Raw genomic sequence first — 22650 nt, forward strand, 5'->3', positions numbered from 1 at the left:
TGTTGGGTTACCCCCAGTCGTTTCGCCCTTTTCCTACTGTCATCCACGGTGGTAAGGATGTCATCCGTGGTGGCATTAAACAGGCCCTGTCCATCAAATGGGAGATCTTCTATTTTATACTTAATGTCCTGTTGTAAGGAGGACGAGCGAAGCCAGGCGTGTCTCCTGAGAGCTATTGCGGTTGCCATTGACCTGGATGTGCATCCGACTGAGTGGCGAACAGTGTTAATCTGTTGCTTGCTAAGACGATTGAGCTCTCTTAGCAGTTTGGTGGCCTGTCGTTGTGATGTTTCAGGTAGCGATGGTACCAGAGCGGTGAGCTGTGCTGCAATGTTGTGTGCATATGCCGCAAAATGAGCCATGTAATTATTAATTTTTACTGATGCTGTGGAGATTGAATAAAGTTTTCTCCCCAGTGTATCTAGTTTACGCCCCTCTTTCTCCGGTGGTACAGGGTGGCGTGTTTGCTTAGTTTTTGACGACGAATGCACAATCATAGAGTTAGGCGCTGGATGGTTAAACAAAAATTTTGACTCCGGGGCGTGAATTTTGTACAGTGACTCGACACGTTTGGATGTTGGTGGTATAGAGGCTGGCTTATCCCAGGCCTCTTTGAGGGCCTCTAAGTGTACTGGAAGCATGGGCAATGATGAAGTAGCAGGTAGGTCTGCATTGATCAAATCGTGGACGACATCGGTAACCTTGGGAAGGTCGGTGGTTAACTTAATGTTCAAAGTTGTGGCCATGTCGGTTATGAGGTCCAAATAGGACTTGGCCCCTTCTGAGGGAGAGAGATCTGCAGGCTTGACTATGTCAGAGGCTGGGGAGGCCGGCTGAGATAAGGACTGTGAAGAGTCTGAAGCCTCAAGGTCTGACTCGTCTTCGTCCCGTGGATCCTCGGGATCCGGTGGTAAGGGCGGTTTAGTTTGCTTGGATGTTGACGGTGTAGGAGAGACTGGAACTCGATGGCGAGGCGATACCGCATGTTCGGAGCGAGATGACAGGTGGCGTTGGTACCGTGCTGGACTTTGTTGTTGTTGGTACCGTGCTGGACTTTGCTGTTGTTGGTACCGTGCTGGACTTTGCTGCTGTTGGTACCGTGCTTGACTTTGCTGTTGTTGGTACTGTGCTGGGCTGTGCTGTTGTTGGTACCGTGCTGAATCCTGTGGTTGGTACCGGCCCAATTCCTTCTGCTGCTGGTACCGTGCCGGGTCCTGTTGTTGGTACCTAGACGAGTCGTGTCGTTGATACCGGCCGTGGTACCCTTCTCGATGTCCCACATCCTGGTGCCGTGGGTCACGGTGTCTACGGGTGCGGTAGGATTCTATAGAAGGGGATCTTGACGGCGTATAGCGCTGATAGGAGCAGCGGGATGGAGAGCGTGATCTGCTATAGTACCGACTCCCCTCGTCTCTACTGAAGGATCGCTCACGGTATCGTGTGGTCTTCTCCCGGTATGGGGATGTCTGGTACCGGTGCTTCATTCTGGGGGACGCCAGATGTCTGTCCCTAGAGAGTGATCTTCCGTGACGTCTATCGGGTGCGTGGTCTCGATGGCGTGGAGAGTCGAAGCGAAGTGGAGACACCATAGCGTCCTTGTAGGTACGAGGGACAGTAACGTCCCGGAAGGAGTCAAGGTCGAGCTGTTTTTGCAGTTGCTGTTGCTGAAGAAGCTGTGAAGATGGCTGTGTAGGTTCCTTCGCCAAGAGGTCCTCCGGCAGGAATTCCTGTATTGAAGGCGACCGAGAGCCAATTCGGATGACCTCGGATTCGATAGCATCTACCGGAGTCAGGACTGGAGGCGGTGTTGGAGCCGTGAGCACTCGGAGTGAAGAGACCGCTAAGGCGGCTTTCGCATCCGAAGCTGACTGGTGAGGCGAAGAAGATTTCTCTTTTCCCGTCGAGTCACCATGTTGTTTCTTGGAATCATGGTGTTTCTTCGGGTGTTTTGAGGCTTTAGCTTCCTGGGAGTCATAGCCACAGAAGCTGCCTGGACCGTACCCACCCTCTGTGGAGACTTCTGCGGCTCGGAAGACTGAGACATAGCCGGGCGCAGAGATTGGGTCAGTAGGTGACTATTCAGTCCAGCGGCGCGGTTCTTTTTAGCTTGTTTGCCGAACTGGGCACAGTGAGCACAAGCGTCAATCCTGTGGGTGTCGCCCAGGCAAATTAAGCACAAAGCGTGGCCGTCTGAGGAGGGGATCTTAGTCCCACAGCGAATACACTTTTTAAAAGTGATTTTAATTACTTTTCCTTCCATACGCCCGGGGGGAGGGTGGGGGAAGGAGGAAAAGGGAAGAGATAAAGGAAACAGGAGGATATATAAAGAATTTTTTTTTTTTTTTTTTTTTACTATACCAGACAGAAGTAAACGTGGAGAAAAACGAAGAAAGACGTTAGCGGTAGCGGAGAAAAAACAGTTGAGGAGGCTAGTTGAGAGGAGACGCAACGAGGAAGGACTATCCCGGGCGGCGGTCGGAAAGAAACTGGTGGGTGGAGCGCCTTCCCCCCGCTCCAGGCATGCGCAGTGGATGCCTGCTCCCCAGGGCGGGAGGAAGTGCGCGCCAAAAATAACGCCTAAGGCTAGCTTTGAATTCTCCGAGGTCGGGTTCGTTCCAGCGGGAAAACCCATGTGTGGGACTGCACAGAGACCACGAAGAAGATCCTGAACCTGCCATCAGGCATTACGGAAAGCCGATGTCTCCAACTGACATTATGCACATAGCAGACTTCACCTAAAAGGAAAGAACATTAAAAGGGACGTTAAAGGAAGGATTTTTAATTTTTTTTTTTATCACTTTGCTCAAGGAGTGCTATATTTCTAACTAAAGCCAGATGCGGAAATCTGCATTGAGCTCGACAGAGAATAGAAGTTCAGAAGGAAGTTAAACAGCTTCCTATGTAATTTGAGGAGCTGCTTCGGGAACATGCTTTATAGCTTTCTTCTCCCCCCAAGATTTGTTTTGTTAAAATTGAGAGTTAAACAAAGATGCTGGGAAGCATGGAAAAGAAGAGATGGAGTCAGAACTGGGGAAACAATTAGAATTTATCTGGAGCCCTTGGAAAACTTACTAAAACCGTCAAGCCGGCATTGTTACATTCCCAGTGGAAGGAAGGAAGGGGGAATGAGGGGGGATGAACAAACTCCCCTTAAAGAAAAAGGTCTGCTAAAATAAGTCCGCGAAAACTTGAATATGTTCCTGATTATTCCTACCACAATGGTCCTTATAACTTTAGAAAAATTCACTTGAATCTGATCAGTATTTTTTGATGTATAGTGTGGCTTATTTTCTTAGACATTCCCAAGTGATCTGATTTGTACTACTGTTTGACTAAGCTGAAAATAAACCCAAAGTGTTAGTGGACTTCACTGTATTCCATGGAAAAGTCAGGTTCCAGATCAGTCCAAATGCATTGCTTGGATCACATGGCAAACTTCCACTGACAGAAGGCATTTCTGTCACCACAGCAGAACTTCCCCACCTCCTCCCTTCCTCTGCAGAAAAGCCCCTGCAACACTGCTCCAGGGGGGATAGGAGTTCCCAAGAATAGAAGGGGGAGTGGGTGGAGTTAAAGGCCTGTGACAGGAGGGAGGCATTGGCAAAAAGTGCCCCACCTTGCTGTTAGTGGAAATTTTTCATGCCATAAGCACCCAGATGACCCCACCTCACTTGGCAATGATAGAAGATAAGCTGTTCACCCAAATGTTTGGCCTTTTGTAAGGCCACCAGACTTCTGCAAGTTACCATCTCTCTTAACATATCTATACAGTACGGCTATTATTGCCAATATGATTAAAAAAGCACACACCCTGTATAGTGCTTTATGATGGGGTAACATGCAGAATGACATCAGGTGCTCCAAAAAGTTGCATAATTGATACGACACACTGGAGCAAAACAAATGGCCACTAATGCAGAAGCCAATAACCGTACTAGAATTTTAAGAAAGATGATATTGGATTTATATCCCACCCTCCACTCCGAAGAGTCTCAGAGCGGCTCACAATCTCCTTTACCTTCCTCCCCCACAACAAACACCCTGTGAGGTGGGTGGGGCTGAGAGGGCTCTCACAGCAGCTGCCCTTTCAAGGACAACTTCTGCCAGAGCTATGGCTGACCCAAGGCCATTCCAGCAGGTGCAAGTGGAGGAGTGGGGAATCAAACCTGGTTCTCCCAGATAAGAGTCTGCTCACTTAATCACTACACCAAACTGGCTCTCAGTCCTTTCACTTGCACATGCAAAACCTCCTAAAAACTCTGCTAATGCCAATATTTTAAAAGGTACCAATGAATAATCCGAACAATTATCAGTATCTACGTGAGCAGCTTACATGGAAATCATCCCTTCATGTAGATGGCAAATGCAGAAGCGGGGCAGAAGTGTCAAACAACTTTTATAACACATCAGCTCAACACCTTGATACGTAGGTGGACTCAGAAACATGTTTTTAGTCTGTTCTGTACTGCAAGAGTCCTTATTTTGACTGGAGAGTAGGTGGAAGGGGGAATGATAGGTACAAAACTCTTCTTTGGCAGTGAGGATGAGAAACGAGCCTGCTTTTAAATGAAAATTGGGATCATCAGAATTGCATTTAAAGTCATGGCAGGCCACAAAAATGTGCTTTTAGTACATCATGCTGCCGACAGGCTGCTATCCCCCCTCATGAGCCTTTAAAAATTCCTCCGGTCCATGGCACCGGGTATACTTCTGCATCCAGCCTCAAGAAGTACAGAATCACCTAACCACTTGAAACATACCCCTTAACATTTTGGCCAACAAATTAACAAAAAGGAACATTTGGAATCACAGTTTTATTTCCCCCATTCTCTCCACTTGTACAATTAAGTGTATGCATGGTTATTAAAAAATAAGGCTAGAGTAGCCTGTCCCCCCAAATATATTACAACAATCAAAAATGCTTGGCTTTTAACAAGTGTCACAAAATGGAGGTGGGCTGGGTGGGTTGGTGGGTGAGTAAACTGGACTGTGTGAGACTAACTGTCATTACCTTTCGCCTTCAGTTACATTATCTCAATGGAACTCGGATCAATAGACACAACAGCATCCTTTCGTGACAGCCTGATAGCCCACTGGGTGTTGGGGAGGGGGGGGGGGGAGGAGAAGAGATGATGAAGTGGTGTCAGACGCAGTCCCAACCAGCATGTATCCACATCAATGCTGGTACCCTTTGCTCGGCTGGCAGGCAAGAGAGGTGCTTAAGGAAAAATGTGGACCCAGAGTTATGACTGCAGTCTGAGCTCTCTGCTCACGATCTGAGTTCAATCCCGGTGGAAGCTGGGTTCAGGTAGCCGGCTCGAGGTTGACTCAGCTTTCCATCCTTCCGAGGTCCGTAAAATGAGTACCCACTTGCTGGGGGGAAAGTGTAGATGACTGGGGAAGGCAATGGCAAACCACCCCATAAAAAGTCTGCTGTGAAAACGTCGTGATGCGATGTCACCCCACAGTCAGAAACGACTGGTGCTTGCACAGGGGACTACCTTTACCTTTAGAATTATGAGCCTTCTGCATGTCTTTAGGTAATGGTCTCTTCGCATCAGTCTCACAGGCTGTTCTGGTCAGCTGTACAAAGAGCTTCAAATCTTTGGAGAGGTCAACTTACTTGGACATATAGTTTGTTTTTAAAAATCAAAAATAAACCAAACCAATTCTTTTTTAACTTGAGGCCCTCAGATTTAAAAAGCAGTAACCCAGAAGCCTTTGAACCATTCCTGACACACAAAGGCAAACCTATTGCCAATATCCACCAACAGAGGGTCATTTCATTTCCACATGAGGCGCAATGAACTTCAATCATTCCTTTTTCAGGATTTCTTTTAATTTAAGAACTCATTTTCCTCCCTCCAAAAAAAAAAAAACACCCCTTCCTCATCATAAAACCTATACAAGCGATAGAACCATCAGCAGCAAAGTCCACGGAGTTAACGGTGATGGTACTGAATTCACTGTACTTCCCAGAGTCCTAAGATGTCCTAAGAGTGTCGATTCAGAAAAAAGAAACCCCCGAAATATGATCACTCTGAGAAGGAAGAGCAAGTTAGCTTCAGCTTTGTGCCCCACTGAGAATCCCGGACAAAAGCACAAACAAGGATCTCATGCCTTGAGAGAGAGAGAACGCCTTTCATACCAGCTCCAGTACCTGATAAAGAAAAGGAGAATAATGCAATTAATATGGGGGGCTGACTCCATTTCACCTCCTCCATTACCTCACGGCCACTCTACAAATACCTGTGGCCACCATATTTGTGATTCAAACTCAGACAGTGAGCTTATATTCATGCATGTAGTTTAAACAAAAAGGGATACACAGGAAGGGGAGATAGCTCTCCTCTTGTTTTCTTAAATTATGTTTTCTCTTGGTCCAACATAACTTCAGCAAAAGAAGTGAGCGATGCTAAGAGAAAAGTGCCTGAGCTGAGAAAGCAGGGGGAAGAAGGGGAGGGCTCACCTCCTCTCATCTATTCAACAGCAATTTGATGTTAAAATTAGAGGGGGGGGGAACCTCTTCCAGCGTATATGGGAATGGGGCAGAAATGTGATTTAGCTAACATGGCACCTAGTTTGTCCCTCAAAAGTGGGCTGGTTCCCTTTCTTCCCTTCTTCTGGTACCACAAAGAGGCACCACTTTAAGAAACCTCTGGCACAATCTAGGGAATATTATTTTCTAGTTAGAAAGGGAGAGAAACACAGTTGTACTAGACTGCAATGTTATCATCTTCATGCCAAAGTGGTCCTCTTCCTAGCATAGTGGAGATGACACACAGTAAGCTCTCAGCTGATTCTTGTCACTGGCTCAATACAGTTGTTTTGTGTGATAGGCAAGCTCCTCACTCCAATACAGATTAGGAGGGCAAATAAGCAGCAAGGATTATAGACACTAAGGAGAACAAACCAGAATACAGCACCACCGCAAAGAGGAGACATTTGAACTGTGCTTTAAAAAAAAAAAAAAATGGAGATGGGATGTTTAAAGTAGGGGTGTTGAACTCATTTGTTACAAGGGCTGGATCTAACATAAATGCCGCTTTATTGAGCTGGGCCATGTGTGCCATAAAACATAACATGATGTACCAGAGATATAAGCTTTAAAAAGGTGACTTCAGATGTTGAATGGCAATAGCAGGTGAATGCGAGTAGCAGGCTTGATTGGATTAGGTGTGATATACAGAGGGGTAGTAGGCATGAGAGATAAGTGTTGGTAATGAGACAGGAAACCTAGGTCTCAATTCCATCCAGGAGGATGAAAATAATAAATGGACGTAAGTCTGACATTGGAAACCAGAACATTCAGTTGCTGACCTAAGAGTGGCAGTGCACTTACAAAGGAATTTCAAAGGGGAATTACAGAAACTGAATTGCAATTGATAATGAAGCGCAAGACAATGCATCCTCCTGGACTGGACTGGACTTTAAGTTAGTTTTCTTGGTTTAAAGATTGCTCTCCCCCACAAAAGCCCTCCATGTTTATTCCCCAAATGTGTTCAGGTACAGTGGATTTAAAAATGGCCAAAAGATGTTCATAGGCAAATCATTCTAGCTTGCAGTTTAGTTTCTCTCTTCTTTTACACTGTACTCAGCTAATACCTGGAACCCATCCATGGTTCTTCTCCAAATCCTACCTGAATCATTCACAGCAAAGGGAGACTACAATAGATTGCTAGGTGGTGTCAAAAAGCAGAACTGGGCTGGGAGCAATGTTCAAAGAATCAAAAAGCTGCAATGGAAGCAATATCCTTAAAAATCAGTGCTCTGGTGATAGGGATGTGGTGGAGCATCTGCTTAGCGTGCAAAAGGTTCCCAGTTCAGTCCCCAGCATCTCCAGTTAAAATGACCAGGCAACAGGTGATATGACAGACCTCTTCTTTAGACCCTGGAGAGCCACCACCAGTCCAAGTAGACAATATGGACCTTCATGGACCATTGGTCTCCAGGAAGCTTCACGTGTCCATCAATGTTTAAGATACACAATGGGAGTTAAAATACCAAGTTGTACTATAATAGGACAATGAAGAGGAAGTAGCTCTTGATTTTTTGTGTGTTTCAAAATTATGCAGAACACAGACACAGAAAAGCTAAAAAACCAAACCCCAAAAGGTTGTCCCAAAGCTCACAACAAAAAAGTTCAGATTGTTGCTGCCAGGGGTGGAATTCTAGCAGGAGCTCCTTTGCATATCAGGCCCACTCCCCCCTGATGTAGCCAATCCTCCAAGAACTTACAAAAAAGAGCCTTGTAAGCTCCTGAGGATTGGCTACATCAGGGGTGTGTGGCCTAACATGCAAAGGAGCTCATGCTAGAATTCCACCCGTGGTCGCTGCCATCATCATGGTCAGAAGACCACAGAATAAGGTGCATGCCGTGTTCCTCCAATGCATACACACAGAGTCATATCTAAAGGGAGGACCCCAGGAACACCTACTTTCTTCTTCGCATTCTAGAAGCTGATGCACAGTGGTCTCCATCGTATGCGACTAGCACAAAGACCATGACAGCGGTTCCTCACGTGAAACTTAACGTCTTTTGGTGCTTCATTGCTCTGACTGTGTACTGAAGCCTTTCCGGCTGCAGCTCGCTCCTGGCTGCAGAGGTCTCCTGGCAGTGCCAAGAGGACACTGGCTACATTCCACACCTGCTTCTTAATTGGACACCTCTGATCTCAGCTCTCTATTCCCACCTCTCTAACATGCAGCAGAGACAAAGGGTTCATTTTAAGTTATAAACACCTGCAGGAAGGAAGGGCTCCTGTAGTGGCCTCTCCCAGTGCTCATCACCTTCCTGCTACCAACAGTCATTCTTTTGAAACGGAATCAGGCAGACAAACTTACCTTAATTGTACCCTGACTGTTAGCAGCAATCAGAACGTTGGATTCCTGCAAAAGAAGAAGAAAAAGAAGTCAGGTCGTAGCAGACACTTCCTGGAAAGGTTGGGTAGGTGCTGTTGATTTCCCCCCATTTAAACAATTCTGAGTCTGGAATTCCAGCTTATAAAGATAATTCAGTTATGGGACATGTCCTTTTCAAATGCTTCTTCCAAAACAGTCCTCAGAAAAGCAGCATTAACAGAATGCTACTCCAAAATTACTGACAAAAATAAAATAACTTCAAGTTCTGTGGATGAAGGCAAGGAATATGAATGGTTTTCATTGTTTCCCAAAACACATACAAAAGGTCTTGGGTGCCTAGTCTAAGCTTCACAATTGCCCATTACTTAAAAAAAAGAAATCTAATCCTTGCGTACAACCAGAATTTTAGAACAAACATTAAGCATCTTATTTCAGAAATTGCTAGAACAGTGGAACACAAAATAGGTTAGAGAAAACATATTACCATGATTTTGATTAGGCGTCTAAAGAATCTTTAACCCTTCTGCCTGAAGAGACTTTGTTCATAACCACCAAAATAAGCCACCCACTTGAAATATTTTAAGGAGCCATTTCCATTCGTTTTGCTAATCACCATTACAAAACATTGTAAACAAAGTACCAACGGTATGACATACAAATGCCAGTAATGGAACCTCTACAAACATAAGATCTTTTTTTAAAAAAAATGTACCACTAAGCTGCTTTATGGCTACACCAAACATGTTAAAATGCAGGAAACTGGTGTATCATACTGATGCATTTGTCAGGAAACTACTACCAGATGCAGCTAATGGCAAACTCCAGTTCGTCTCTGCACAAGGCGTGAAGCATTCCCTGTACAAAGCTGCCTGCGAAGGCTTAAATGAGGGTGTGTACTTAAGTTTTGCTGTGTATATTCCATATACCAGAGAAAACAAACATGGAACGGTGAAGGCAAGTCTTATAGCTGTTTCATATGGGAAGCTGTTTCATATGGGAAGCATCTTCACAGGACTGCAGAAACACTGCTGCTTCTGAAGCTGAAGGCAAGGCTCAATTGTCAGGGGAAAGTGGGGGAAACCCTGTCTTCAAAATGGAGATGTCAATGTGAAGAAAATTCAAAAGCTTTCATTGCTGGACTGCAACTAAGTGGGCTCTTAACAGTTACTCCATTAGTAGCACCTCTTCGTCCTCATTATATTTTCGGCTTTAGTGAGACAGACCAGTGGCTACCGCCTGTTGTTTAAAGGCTGCGAAGTTTCTTTCCATAAGAGTTCCCAAAAGAGGTCATGTTTATGGGTGAGCGTTTCATGATATCAACTAGCGGGCAGTTGATGTCCAGGCATGTGTGGATTTGCACGCCCATGGCCAGCAGCTATGACGGAAACAGACAATTCCTGTTCCTAGAGAGAATCTGACCACAGGAACAAGAAGGTGCTTCTTGAGTCTTACAGACAAAGTCCATTTTAGTCTCATCACACGTTTCTCTGTCACCAACTCGCTGTTCAGAAGCATGTGCATTATCCAGCCTGGGAGGTGGTAACAAAATGCATGCATGATTCATGCTGCTGCACTATGCATGGAAATCTTATGGGAAGACATGACAGGTACAAGAACGCCTGCTGGAAAGTGTCAACACCTGCTGGTATTTCTCTGAATGCCTCTGATAATTTGATATTTCAGTCAAGGACCTCTAAGGGACAGATGCTAATAAATCTCAGCATAGTGCACTGCCCCCCACCTCAGAGCTGCTGCTTTCTGACACTTTCTCTCTTGGCCCCAGTTAACCACCAATCTCTGGCTTTCTGTACCAAACCCACAAAGTCAAGCAGGGTGGTGAGAAAAGTAACACCTTGTCTGTCATTGACAACAGAGTTACTTGCTTGTTCAGGCACCCTAATCTTACATTCACTTTTTAAAAAGCACCATCCAAAAGAATTCTTTTCATAGAGTGCAGTTCTCAGTCATTCGCTTCCAGATTTGGATTCTTTATTCCTTGCTTACAGGCCTGTTCCTGGTGATTAATATATTCCTGTGGATTCTTCTTCCTCCCTCCCTCCTCATACTGTAGTTCAAGTGGCTACTGATCTGCCCTTTGTCTGAAACATCTCTATTTTGATCCCACTATTTAACACAAAGTCCCCAAAAATAAAGCCATGTTTTCGTTAGGCCATTCTCTCACCAGGGCCTTGGGGGGGGGGGGTTCTTTCTACCAAGTTCCTTCAGTATTTTCTCTTCTTCTAAGTAAATATTGCTACTTTTTCTTCTTCTAGTTTTTAGTCTCCAGCTAGCCCTTCCATTTTTTGTCACGCTGCTTAATTATTCCTTTAAATTTCCTCAATTCTCTAATCATATCCGCAAACTCTAGTCAATTGTTTGCATTGACTTTCTATCAGTCTTGCAAATAAATCTACAAAATGCATGTTAGCCCAGGGGTGGCCAACGGTGCTCTCCAGATGTTTTTTGCCTACAACTCCCATCAGCCCCAGCCATTGGCCATGCTGGCTGGGGCTGATGGGAGTTGTAGGCAAAAAAACATCTGGAAAGCTACCGTTGGCCACCTTGTGTTAGCCTGTTGGCTGATATCTACACTAGCCTAAAGGAACAAAATTACTTTCGTGAAACACATGCCTGCCTAGTTGCTGGGATCTATTTCTACATGCCACAGATGATCTGGTGATTGCTATTTCCAAGCCTAAACTAGAAGATAGAATTAATGGAGTAAGCATAGATCTTCTTGTACTCCATGACTCCAAAAGAAAGACACAAAGGAACATATGGAATTCAAAGATATATCCTGTGTGCAGTTCTCTGTTTCTGACAAAAACCAATGCACAAGGATTGTTCTTCTCTTGTGTCTGACAAAGGGAACTTTCACTGAAAGGGAAGATTAGAGAAGATTGGATGGGGGTGCTGCAGATTCTATAGGGGGCACCACCCCATGTGCCCCCTCCCCAATGGTTATGACCCTGGAACTTTGACTCTCAGAGTCTTATACTCTGAGACTCTTACTGGTTTCCAAAGTGCTACTGGACTTGGATCCAACTGTCCTCCTCTGGCACTCCTTCCTCCTCATCTTATATGTCAAAAATCACAACCCTGAATCAGTGCCCAATTGCAGCTGAGTTTCCCACGCCAGGAAGATGGATGCCATACTCCTGTTATTTGGAATGAGATGTTGATGTAGGGGACATTTTAATGTTCCCACTACATACCCATTAGCTTAGAATGTGATGGTTTGACTATAACGCAGGAAACCCTCCCCCATGAAGGTACATGCTCCCCCGTGAAATTTATTGGGTGCTTACACACACACAGAGGTTCCTACCAAAATAAAACCCAGTATTTTAAAGGAAGTTTATGGAATGAAAGCACAGGCAGACATATAAATCTTAGTTTTAGAATTTCAGTATAGTATAACTCAAGGTTATTTTTTAATATCGTGTTGGATACATGGCCCAAGTAATGTAAACAAGCTACTGTGGCATAGAGGAAAAGGTGAGAGATTCCTTCAGTTCCATTTTGGAAGCTGCCACAACATGGGGCCCTGGTTAACAGCATATTCCATGTCTGTATTAAAACATCATTTAGAATTGCAAGGCCTAATCCAGAGGCTAAAGTTTATGGGTGGAAGTTAGTGTAAATAAGCAGGGTTAGGCAATAAGGGAACATTATTTCTGCAGGATATTTTAGGGTGTGTATAAGAGGGAGCCTGAGAGAAAGAAGGAAACATCATACTCACACTTACAGGTTATAGCTTACATTTCCTAGATTCATTTACCATAATACTTTTCAAAGGCTATGGTAATACACACATTAATTCACAGATGTATGCTACTATTGCTTTCAGTCTGGCCTCCTGACCTCTTTACACTGGTTCATTTTGTTTTCTATGTGTTCACAAACTCATAATCCTTCACAACCTCCATTGGCATCCTCTATTTGTTATCTCTGATCTTGTACTTGTATCCGAGACTCTTATGTAAATCCTCTTTTTAAAACCATCTCCACTATAAGTTAACATTCTCATTTTCTTTCCCACTCTCACTATTGTCTATCCAGCTGCAACTTCCTTTCTGTATGCCGTGTCCTAATTCTCCAACCATCTTCACATTTAATGTCCTTTTCCTCTCCTCCTGAAGATTCTCCCATCTTTTAGCTCATTTCCCTTTTCTTTCTGAAGCATCTTTTCTGAAATGTGAAGTTTCTGCTATCCCTGATACAGTTCTCTCTCTCCTTCCTGTTTTGTCTTCCCCATGACTTTGCAGTCTAATTCCTATCCCTTCCCTTCTCCCTCTCTTTTACTAAGTAACTGTCCTTTTCCAGCTTTCCTTTCTAAAGTTCTCTATTGTCCTTTCCAGAAATTCTCTTGACCTCTATTAGTCTCCCAAATGTAGCAATCAATGTTACATGTGAGCCACTGACCTAGAGGTTTTCTTCTAATGTCAAAATTGTGGACAGCTCCCCCACAGCAGAAATCTGACTGAAAAAGCTCTAAAACCTGAGAATATATGGCAGTTCTTATTAGCCTTCTGTTTTTGGAGCTTCTTGGTCATGCTGACATCTTGTTTTGGAAGTTCTCTCTTTGACCACAAGGATTTGCTTTTGAAAAAAGACTGGGATTCTGAGAAGAGCTGTCACGTGGCACATAAACTCTTCAAGCTGTAGACTTGAAGAGTTTTCATGATGAATTGCCATTATGTCATCTAGCATTGCTTACCGAGAAGAAATTGACAACTGGTACCAGATTTAAAAAAAAAATAAATAAAATTCTTTGGGATTAGCATCTAGAAGCAAACTGCAAAATGCACTCTTTTGTATTGGTTTTCAAGCTGTTAATGGTTTTTCCTCAAAACAGTACCATTTTGTGCAAGTTATAAAGCAATACTGAGAGCATTCACATTGCCTCTATAAATAGTCAGCAGTTCAGCTTTCATATTCACATCTCTGACTAGACAATAGCCATTTTCCCCTGGTGGGAATGCAGCCACAGGCAGCTTTCAGAAAACAGCAAAGCATTAGTCAAAAAAAGGAGCCCCATCATACCTTGGAAATGTGAAGGTATGCGAGAAATAGTCAGCTTCTCAAAACACAAACAGGTGTTGGGAACATCAATATTTTAATGCAGAACAATAGCTTTCCCTTTCTGAATATGTTTAAAAGGGATTCACTCAATCACTGAGCAAATAGGCTATTCTTAAGAAAAACAGTAAAAGGATTTTTATTGTGTGTGACAAGGACTAAGGTCTCTAATGGATTTCACAGTAACATCAAATAGCAATGAAATGTAACTCTATCGCCAAAGAAGACACTATCACTTTCCATGGAAGCAATGGTAACATGCTCTTGCTGAGTGACTTTTTTTTTTTTTTGCAATCAACATTATAGAGGAATTTCTTCATTGCAATATGTGCTGTAGCCATTAGAAGCTAGCTGAAGATACACATCTATAGGACAATCAAGCTTAGCTTGTGTGTGTGTGGTTTCCAAGAGAAATGAAATCACAGCTTGTCAAGATCTTTGAGGAAAATTCTATTTGCAAGATCCTCTCTCCGCCTTGTTCAGCCAACAACAGGTGTTTGCGTGCACACACACACACCACCACCACCAAACTGTTAGTTCACCAAGGTCACTCCACCAGGTCTACTAATTAGCTCGCTGGTTAAAGCTGGAATAAGGTAGGAGGGGGAAACTTGCTCATTTTCTAGAAGGCTCCTTGTAGACAGTGTGATTGGTTGGGTCAGGAGGTCTATGGTTCATAACTTCTATAAAATGTAGTCTGTTCTACTAGGGAACATCCCATCCTATTCCTAATTCCCTTCATCCATCCTTGGTACCTGCTTTTTTATATACACTACATCTATAATGGAGCTGCTGCTTGCTTTGGACTCAGTTACAGCTTCACTCAGTATTTAAGAAAGCTCGTTTTGCTATTTTCTGTGCGCTTGAACTATCCCCTGGAACTATATTGTTTTAAACCCTTTTTTTCTTTTCTTTTGTCTTGTTTTATGGCTGTGATTTACTGGCCCAAACCCAGTTGGCTACATTGCTTGGTTACATTACCACAGGGTTACATTAGCTTGGTTACATTACCACATTGGGAGGCTTGCTTCAGGATCTCAGGTTTGTGGCAAGGAAACAAATCACTCAGACAAAGGCAGGTCAGCCTTGACACAGCTCTTATTTTCAGATTAGGAAATAACATGGTTGAGATAGTAAACAAGTAAAAATGCTATCTTCTGAACACACAGGAAGCTGTCTTATACTGAATCACACCATCGGTCTATCAGGGTCAGTCCCGTCTACTCAGCGACTCTCCAGGGTCTTAGGTTGAGCTCTCCCTACTGCCTGGCCCTTTTAAGTGGAGGGGACTGAGCATGCCAAGCAGATGCTCTGAGCCACAGACCCTCCCCCAGTTATGATTTCTGGAGAGTCTCGAGCCTTCTTTCCCATTCCTTAAGGTACAACAGAACAGTTTATAAATGGCAGCCTAATTTACCCAGTAACGCTTCTAAAACCTGTCCCGCTTTACGGATGGAAAGCTAGGCTTCCTTTTCCCTGATGTTCCTAGTTGACATACTTGTTTGTTAAAACTATTTTATTGCAAATATGCATATAACTGATCAAGAAAAAAAGATCCCTTCCCTTAAACAGCTTTTATTTTACTGCAATGTTCAGACCTGTACTTTCTTTAGTCTCGCAAAAATTTACCTAGATTGAGGCTTCAGTAGCAGGTAAAACAAGCAGGGGGTCCATGAAGCCATCATGGGAAAATAGGAAATCTCATCCCCTGCTGACTCCTGTTCTCTTCGCTCCTTTTGATTTATGCTCTCAGCTTTTAGCTTTCCCAACTTGCTCCTACTTCCCCCGGCAGACTTCCTCTCGCTCTGGCTCCCACTTGCCACTCTGGGGGAGAAGGGAAGCCGAGGAAGGAATTAAATACTGAGGACAATTCCTACAGCGTTCTCAAAGGCTGCCTTTGCAACCCGAACTTGCAGTCATGATCTCACGAGGCCACCTTAACACAGTTGCAGGCACCCTAACGGAGTGCAAAGGTCACCAGCAGTAAGCAAGCCTCAGCCTCAAGCTTTGCTATGGGGAATCACTTTATGAGCTGAGTGCCTTCCAACAAGCCTGGTGGGCCAGCTGGGATGCCTGACGCTTGCAAGAGGGCAGCAAATATCCCAAGTAGCAGAACATGAGGCAGAGACCTCTGACTCCACAATAGCTGCCTTCATAAACCAATAATATGAGGAGGGACGGTGGCTCAGTGGTAGAGCATCTGCTTGGGAAGCAGAAGATCCCAGGTTCAATCCCTGGCATCTCCAAAAAAAGGTCTAGGCAAGTAGGCGTGAAAAACCTCAGCTTGAGCCCCTGGAGAGCCGCTGCCAGTCTGAGAAAACAATACTGACTTTGATGGACTGAGGGTCTGATTCAGTAGAAGGCAGCTTCATATGTTCAATAACAGAGCTCAAAGTCTTGCGAGACAGCTTCACAAGAATTCAAGAGAACCAAGTTTTTCAAAGGGTTTCTTTGAAAGTGGGGGGCTCAATATTAGATTTTTGCACATACGTGGCAGCCCTCACGAATATGCAGGAGTTGGGTCCTCCTCCTTACCTGGCTTTCAGTATACACCTTATCTTCAGTGTTGTTTTACATTGGATTGATTAGAAGCAGTACTATGGCTCCACTAAAAATGCTCAATAGGCTGCCAAGGAAGGCAAGCAAGATTCGAGTCTAGTAGCACCTCACAGGCCAACACGCTTTTCGGGGATTACGTTTACAAGAAGCAAAGCTCTCTTTGTCAAGTATGTACCTGATGACGAGAGCTTGGACTCTCAACAGCCCCTGTTGGCCTTTAAGGTGAGACTGGACTTGAACCTTAGCTGCTCCACTTTGAACTATCCTTTGAAATTATCTTCGAGGAAGGCCAAGGGTGTGCTTGGAGAGAGGGGCGCACTACATCTCAGAGCTGAATTGTATCTGAGATTAAACCGCTGAGCAGTCAAGTCTTTGACTGAATTTGCACCAAGGTGCGCTCATTTGTGTGAAGAAGAAAAAAACATACGCCCAAAGATCTACCTCCAATGTTTTATGTTTCTGAGTATTCTGATACTGAACGTCCCTGACTGTTTCTCCTTTTGATCAAAAACACTGTGGCTGCCTTGAGCTGAGGGCCCTACGAACTCCATACTCTTCACAGAGCTCCTTTACTTTATCACTTTTCTACTGCGCTCCCGTTCCTCCATCTCTGTACAGACCTTTCCCACTAGACTGTCCCTTCCCCGTTCTCAAAGCAAGGCGCTTCCCAGGTGGGACAAAATACAAGCCTTCAGCTCCTTTGTATTTTGGAACATATTTCAGGCTATGAGAGAAATCCAACCCTTCATGTGAAACTGCTCCAAAGCTTCTACAAGTTTTAGAAGTGGTGTCAGAAAACCCGCAGCTGCAACAAAGCAGATACTCGTCTCAGTTGGTCTGGCATCCAAAAATGCAGAACAGTTAATAGAGGAGCATCTTTTGTTATGCCTGAACATTTTCTCTCCCCTCCCCCCCCAGTCCCCCTGCTTATGTTGAAAGAAGAATGAAATGGGTAGAATCTGCTTTTGAAAAGCAAACTGTGCAGCTCTTCCAAGCCTGCCTGCTGCCAGGAGCTGCATTTATTTGTAGAGCAATAAATAAGGAACCTAATCAAACCTAAAATCACAGTATTAACAGTTAGATGACAGGGGTCTCCTTTGGTCCAAGCAATAATGCTCACTCGTGTTGCTAGTGCATGAACACACACATGAAAATCTAGGAACTGAATACTAGCTGTCTTTGCCCTCCTGTTTCAGCTACTGTCATATCCAGCTGTGCACAAGTTCCATACCTGGTCAGAGAGACTGGAGCATCAAGTGCTCCAGGATGGGGTCCAATATTAGCATCCTCATAAAGAGAAAAGACCTCCGCAGGAAGTTTGTAGTTAGGGCACGGTTTGATCTGTGTGACCGCTGGTTTGCAATTAGTGTTCTGCCTTCCTGTCACGTGTGAGTTTTTAAGAGACTGCACGCACTTTATAACAGAAAAAATGCTTAGCATCTCTCTACAATGCACTCAAAGAATTTACAGGCTGTTTGTGGAAGTCCACAGTTCTTTGTGTCAGGTGAAGAAATCCATTGGCTTCCTTATCCAATCTTCTAATATGGGAAAGGCACGAAAGCTCATCTCTCTCCTATTCTGATGGAGAGAGCAAGGTGAAGGGGCTAGGACTCAGCAGTAGAGTTCTGCATGCAGTAGGTCTTAGGTTGGGGTCTTTCAACTATTTGATTCTTCTAAATGGAGATGCCAGGAAATGACCCTAATTATTGAAGAATCATCACCAGCCAGAGCAGACAATCCTGGCCTTGATACACTGTTTCATGCGCAGCTAACAAAATAAGCATGGACTTCATCTTTTATGATATTGGATTTATATCCCGCCCTCCACTCCGAAGAGTCTCAGAGCAGCTCACAATCTCCTTTACCTTCCTCCCCCACAACAGACACCCTGTGAGGTGGGTGGGGCTGGATAGGGCTCTCACAGCAGCTGCCCTTTCAAGGACAACCTCTGCCAGGGCTATGGCTGACCCAAGGCCATGCTAGCAGGTGCAAGTGGAGGAGTGGGGAATCAAACCCGGTTCTCCCAGATAAGAGTCTGCACACTTAACCACTACACCAAACTGGCTCTCCAGTTTTAGCTTCTCATATTCTGTTACAGCTACTTCTTTGTTTACAGAACTTTGCTTCTTGGATAACGAGAGATGTCTACTATATCAATTTCATCTTCCACCTGTCGTTCAGTAAATGCTTGCTCTTTGTTCTTGTGTCTGGGTCATTTACTGGAGTGCTTAACACAGCATTCTAAGAAATACAACAGGTGTTGGATGCAGCTGGAATGCAGAAACCGTTGCTATGGCTAACCATTTAGCCTGCTTACAACAGCAGCAAAGCATAATTTGGATTAATTGATCATGATCTAAACTGATAGAAAACTGTTTATCCTTAGGCTGAATTTTGCTTGTTGGCAAACAACTGATAGACAGTGGTGCAAACAGTATTAATGGTTTAAGTTTAAAATTATTCACCTTGGAAGCAACAGACGTATTACGTTTAAAATTATTCATGCTGGGAAAACAGATGGATACTGAATTCCTACCACTTGTCTGATATAATGGCCTAATCATAGCTTTGATTCAATGAGGATGGCTACATGAACTAAAAACATATCATCTGCAACTGGTAAGTCAGACCATGATAGCAATAAAAAAGACTTGAGGCATCACATACACGAGCAGAAGACCAAAAAAGAAAACTGAAAAATAAGTTTGTTAACTATGCAGCTATGAAGAAGCATCTAGAACATGAAAATGATGATCAATTAACCATGCAGGAATATTTAAGTTAATTTGGTTATTAATTAATGTAAGAGAGATGGAGCAGTATAGTGACTAAGAGACCAAGCTTCAGATTTGGAAATCCCTGGTCAAAGTCCTCTTCCAGGCATGAATTGTTAGGTGGCTCCAGGCAATCCTCTTTCTCTCAATCTATCATCTGTAAATTGAGAATAATACACTTTCCTAACTACACATTTAAAATAGCTGATCTACTTTGGATTCTTGAAAGAGCTATGTGGTTACACAAAGTGAGGATTAATATTAACTGCAAGCTGAAGCTTTGAAAAATAAAGCCAAGAGAGACAAATTTGCAAACTGTGTGTCATAGAATAACTGCTGGTGTGCTGCAAGAACTGAGCCAAAATACTTAAAAACAGAGTGCATCTCTGCATATTTTTTCCCTTTGGCCCTGCCTCCCCCTAACATTGGGGTCACAAAGAGTCAGACTCGACTGTGTGACTAAACAACAACAACCCCATAACTAGCCTTCCCTGGAGGCAGGTAATTTCTTTATGCCTTTGGAACGGGTAAAACTGTATCAATTATTTGTGATATAGACCACAACATAGTTACCTACTCCAATGAGGCTGCCTGTTGTATCTCTGTTCTGAGCAACTCCTTTCAATAAGGAGGTACATTGGTTCAGTGACTCATACCGAAACTATGGAATCTGGTTGTATCTGTTCAGAATAAAACATACCCTGAAAACTAGTTTTCCCACAGCATATAGGTAAGGAAAATGCCATTCAAAACTGCACAATGGAAATAATGGACCTCTCATACTTTCACATACTGAAGTAAATGCAGGTGAAGGAATACCTGCTTGTATTGACTGCAGTTCCCTGAGAACTGCCAAGTTTTTCTTCTTAGCTTTGCCATCAATGTAATATTTGACCTTGGAGCAAGTCAGATGGCCACAGTGCCTCAGTCTGCTGATCTCCAAACCCAAGATATTACTTAACTGACCGTAGCCTTCCGCATGGCAGAAATTCACTGCATGAATTCAGATTATCTGATGAATTGTGTGGTACTAATTTAAAATATTATTTTTACTGATTGGATCATTAATTAGATGTGCAAATATAACTGATTTATTGTCATGATGGGGCTGAAATTTAATAAAGCAGAATATTAATGGCAAAGTTAATTTAGAACCACTACTATTGTCCTCATTATAAGACAGAATACCAATTGCAGCCATTGTAACAAAACTAAAGAGAAACGAGAGGAGACAGGAAAAAGGTATATCTATGAGACCCTCTGCCTACTCTTCCCACATCCTAGTTGACTATCGTAGTCTGATGTGGATGTGAGTGTAAAAAAGGGCTAAGTTGCTCTCTTGTAAGCATCATACCTGATTTCCTCCAGGATCTCTCAAAATCTAATCAGTGAAGACTTCAAAATACATTAGTGTAGAGGTATCAAACTCATTTGTTAAAAGGGCCAGATCTGACGTAAATGTCACTTTGTTGGGCCAAGCCACGTGCACTATAAAATGGAATGGCAGGTACCAGAGATATTTTACCACTGACAGTGATTCACACCCTTTGCTCAATATGCACAAGATGTTTCGCATAACACAGAGAGCTATTGCCTGACAGTCAAGATGAGACAACCAGAGATTCTCATGGCTCTTTAAAGACTTTTGATGAGCTGGAGCAGGAAGTGCTGCATTTGGCTGCTGCAGGTGTGGCAGCTAAAGACAGGTGGCTAAGTGGCATCAACCAGGGGAACCACCTATGCACCCTTTCCCTGACAGTATATGCTAGTATATGTACCTGGTACTGCTGTTGGCTTTGCCACTAGAGTGCCACCACTGTGCAGCAATCACCGGCCCTTCCTCAGTAACAATGAAAACGATGCCACTGTGGTAATGAATTCTATTAAAAAGTAGCTGGTTTCCTTAAAACAAACATATTCACAGAAAAACCAATCCTAAGCAGCTCTTCTCAGAATCCTAGATCTGTTTAATGGTGCCTTCTCCCAGAAAGCTTTCATACGATGGCAATGTTAGGATCTACACGACAACAGCAGAATTTGCCTTGCTTCTACTTGTCTCTCTTTAATAGCCAACTCATCATGAAAGACCAAGTTGCAGCATTGCTGGGGATAATGTACAGATTTTTGGAAATGTATGAAGGGGAACGATCTGGCTCAGCTAGCTATTCTAAACCAGACAGAGACCTTCACTTTACTTTAGGAAGGCTGAAAGTGCAGACAAAAGACATTTCATTTGCCTGCATTGGAGGTCCATTCAGCTTCCAGTTAGAGAAAGATTCATTATTGAGAGCCCTTTTATTACACCCCCCCCCTTTTTTTGTATCCCAAGGCCCTGTCTGCATCACATCTTAAATGAAGCACATGTTAATACATACAAAAAACTAAAGAAAGAGAGAGACAGAAGGAAAATTAATTAAGCAGGCAAGTTTAATTCAGGTCAGACCTATTGTTAGCTTACAGGGGGGAAAAAACTTCTAAAGAGCTCACATACTGCATACATCTCCCTCCCCCATCTAATTAGTCATTTAAATTTTACATTAAGTCAGTTTAGCAACAGTTTATTCAATGCAGGCTCCCCCACCCCCCACCCCCTTGATATACTGATCTTCAGTAATTTCTCTGAACAGGAAATAAAGCACAGGATTTCAACTGGATTACTGTCTCGGATAGAGAGATGGCATTCCTACTTGTTTTCCTCCCTGCTCTCCAGTAAGAATCTGAAGTCACTTCAGACTCTCTTTTCTTACTGTAAAGTGGCCCATAATACAATATTGGAACATACCTGTTACTTCAGAGTGACATTAAGTGCCAGGTAAGTTTCTTTGTAAAAACAAATTACTTAAGGGCTTTTGTTTACTGGGGGTGGGGGGAGCAGAATCCCATGATCTTGCACACCAAATTCATCCCAAGGGGTTTCTGCAATTTAAATTACAAAGAAGCTACCCTATTATGTGCTCTAACACTTTTTCGTTTATTACCTGAACTCCGTTCAGCTTCAAAGTGGGAGCAGTTCATTACCAGCAAAGTGGGAGCTGCTTATTACCATTTTTAACAATGTCCCATGTGCTGGATTCCGTTCTCTCTAACATCAGCACTGTAAGTACTACAACAAAACAGGAGTCAATTGCACCTTTAAGACCAACTTAGTTTTATTCAGAACGTAAGCTTTCGTGCGCATGCACACTTCTTCAGACTAGGATTAAGTACTACAGAAAGAGGAGAAGGAACAGGACCTGTGGGACAGAAAGACATTACTGCCATGCCTCCCCCCCCCCCCCCCAGCCTGAGAGTCTCCAAGCAGCACTTGCTTTCACCTTTTTACAACATCCCTGTACAACTGGAAGGGCTACAAACCTGACCGGTTTTAAATTAA

The 22650-nt window shown here is 43.6% G+C and overlaps 1 protein-coding gene and 1 non-coding gene across 3 annotated transcripts in view; both read right to left on the reverse strand.

Annotated features, from left to right (window-relative positions):
• Window positions 1-5821: 5821 nt before the first annotated feature.
• The window catches only part of COP1 (COP1 E3 ubiquitin ligase), a 180288-nt gene continuing 163459 nt past the window's right edge, over window positions 5822-22650 (reverse strand). For both annotated transcript variants that reach the window (XM_060232478.1, XM_060232477.1), the window contains exons 19-20: window positions 8845-8889; window positions 5822-6160 (exon numbers count right to left, since the gene is read on the reverse strand). In XM_060232478.1, coding sequence (XP_060088461.1) covers window positions 6143-6160; window positions 8845-8889 — 63 coding nt within the window. In that variant the 3' untranslated portion in view covers window positions 5822-6142. The remainder of the gene's footprint in view (window positions 6161-8844; window positions 8890-22650) is intronic.
• LOC132567888 (small Cajal body-specific RNA 3) lies at window positions 21407-21543 on the reverse strand. The gene has a single exon (XR_009555153.1). It is a non-coding gene; the product is annotated as a small Cajal body-specific RNA 3 (non-coding RNA).

This window comes from Heteronotia binoei, chromosome 2 (assembly GCF_032191835.1).
Source record: "Heteronotia binoei isolate CCM8104 ecotype False Entrance Well chromosome 2, APGP_CSIRO_Hbin_v1, whole genome shotgun sequence".
NCBI classification, from domain to species: Eukaryota; Metazoa; Chordata; class Lepidosauria; order Squamata; family Gekkonidae; genus Heteronotia; species Heteronotia binoei.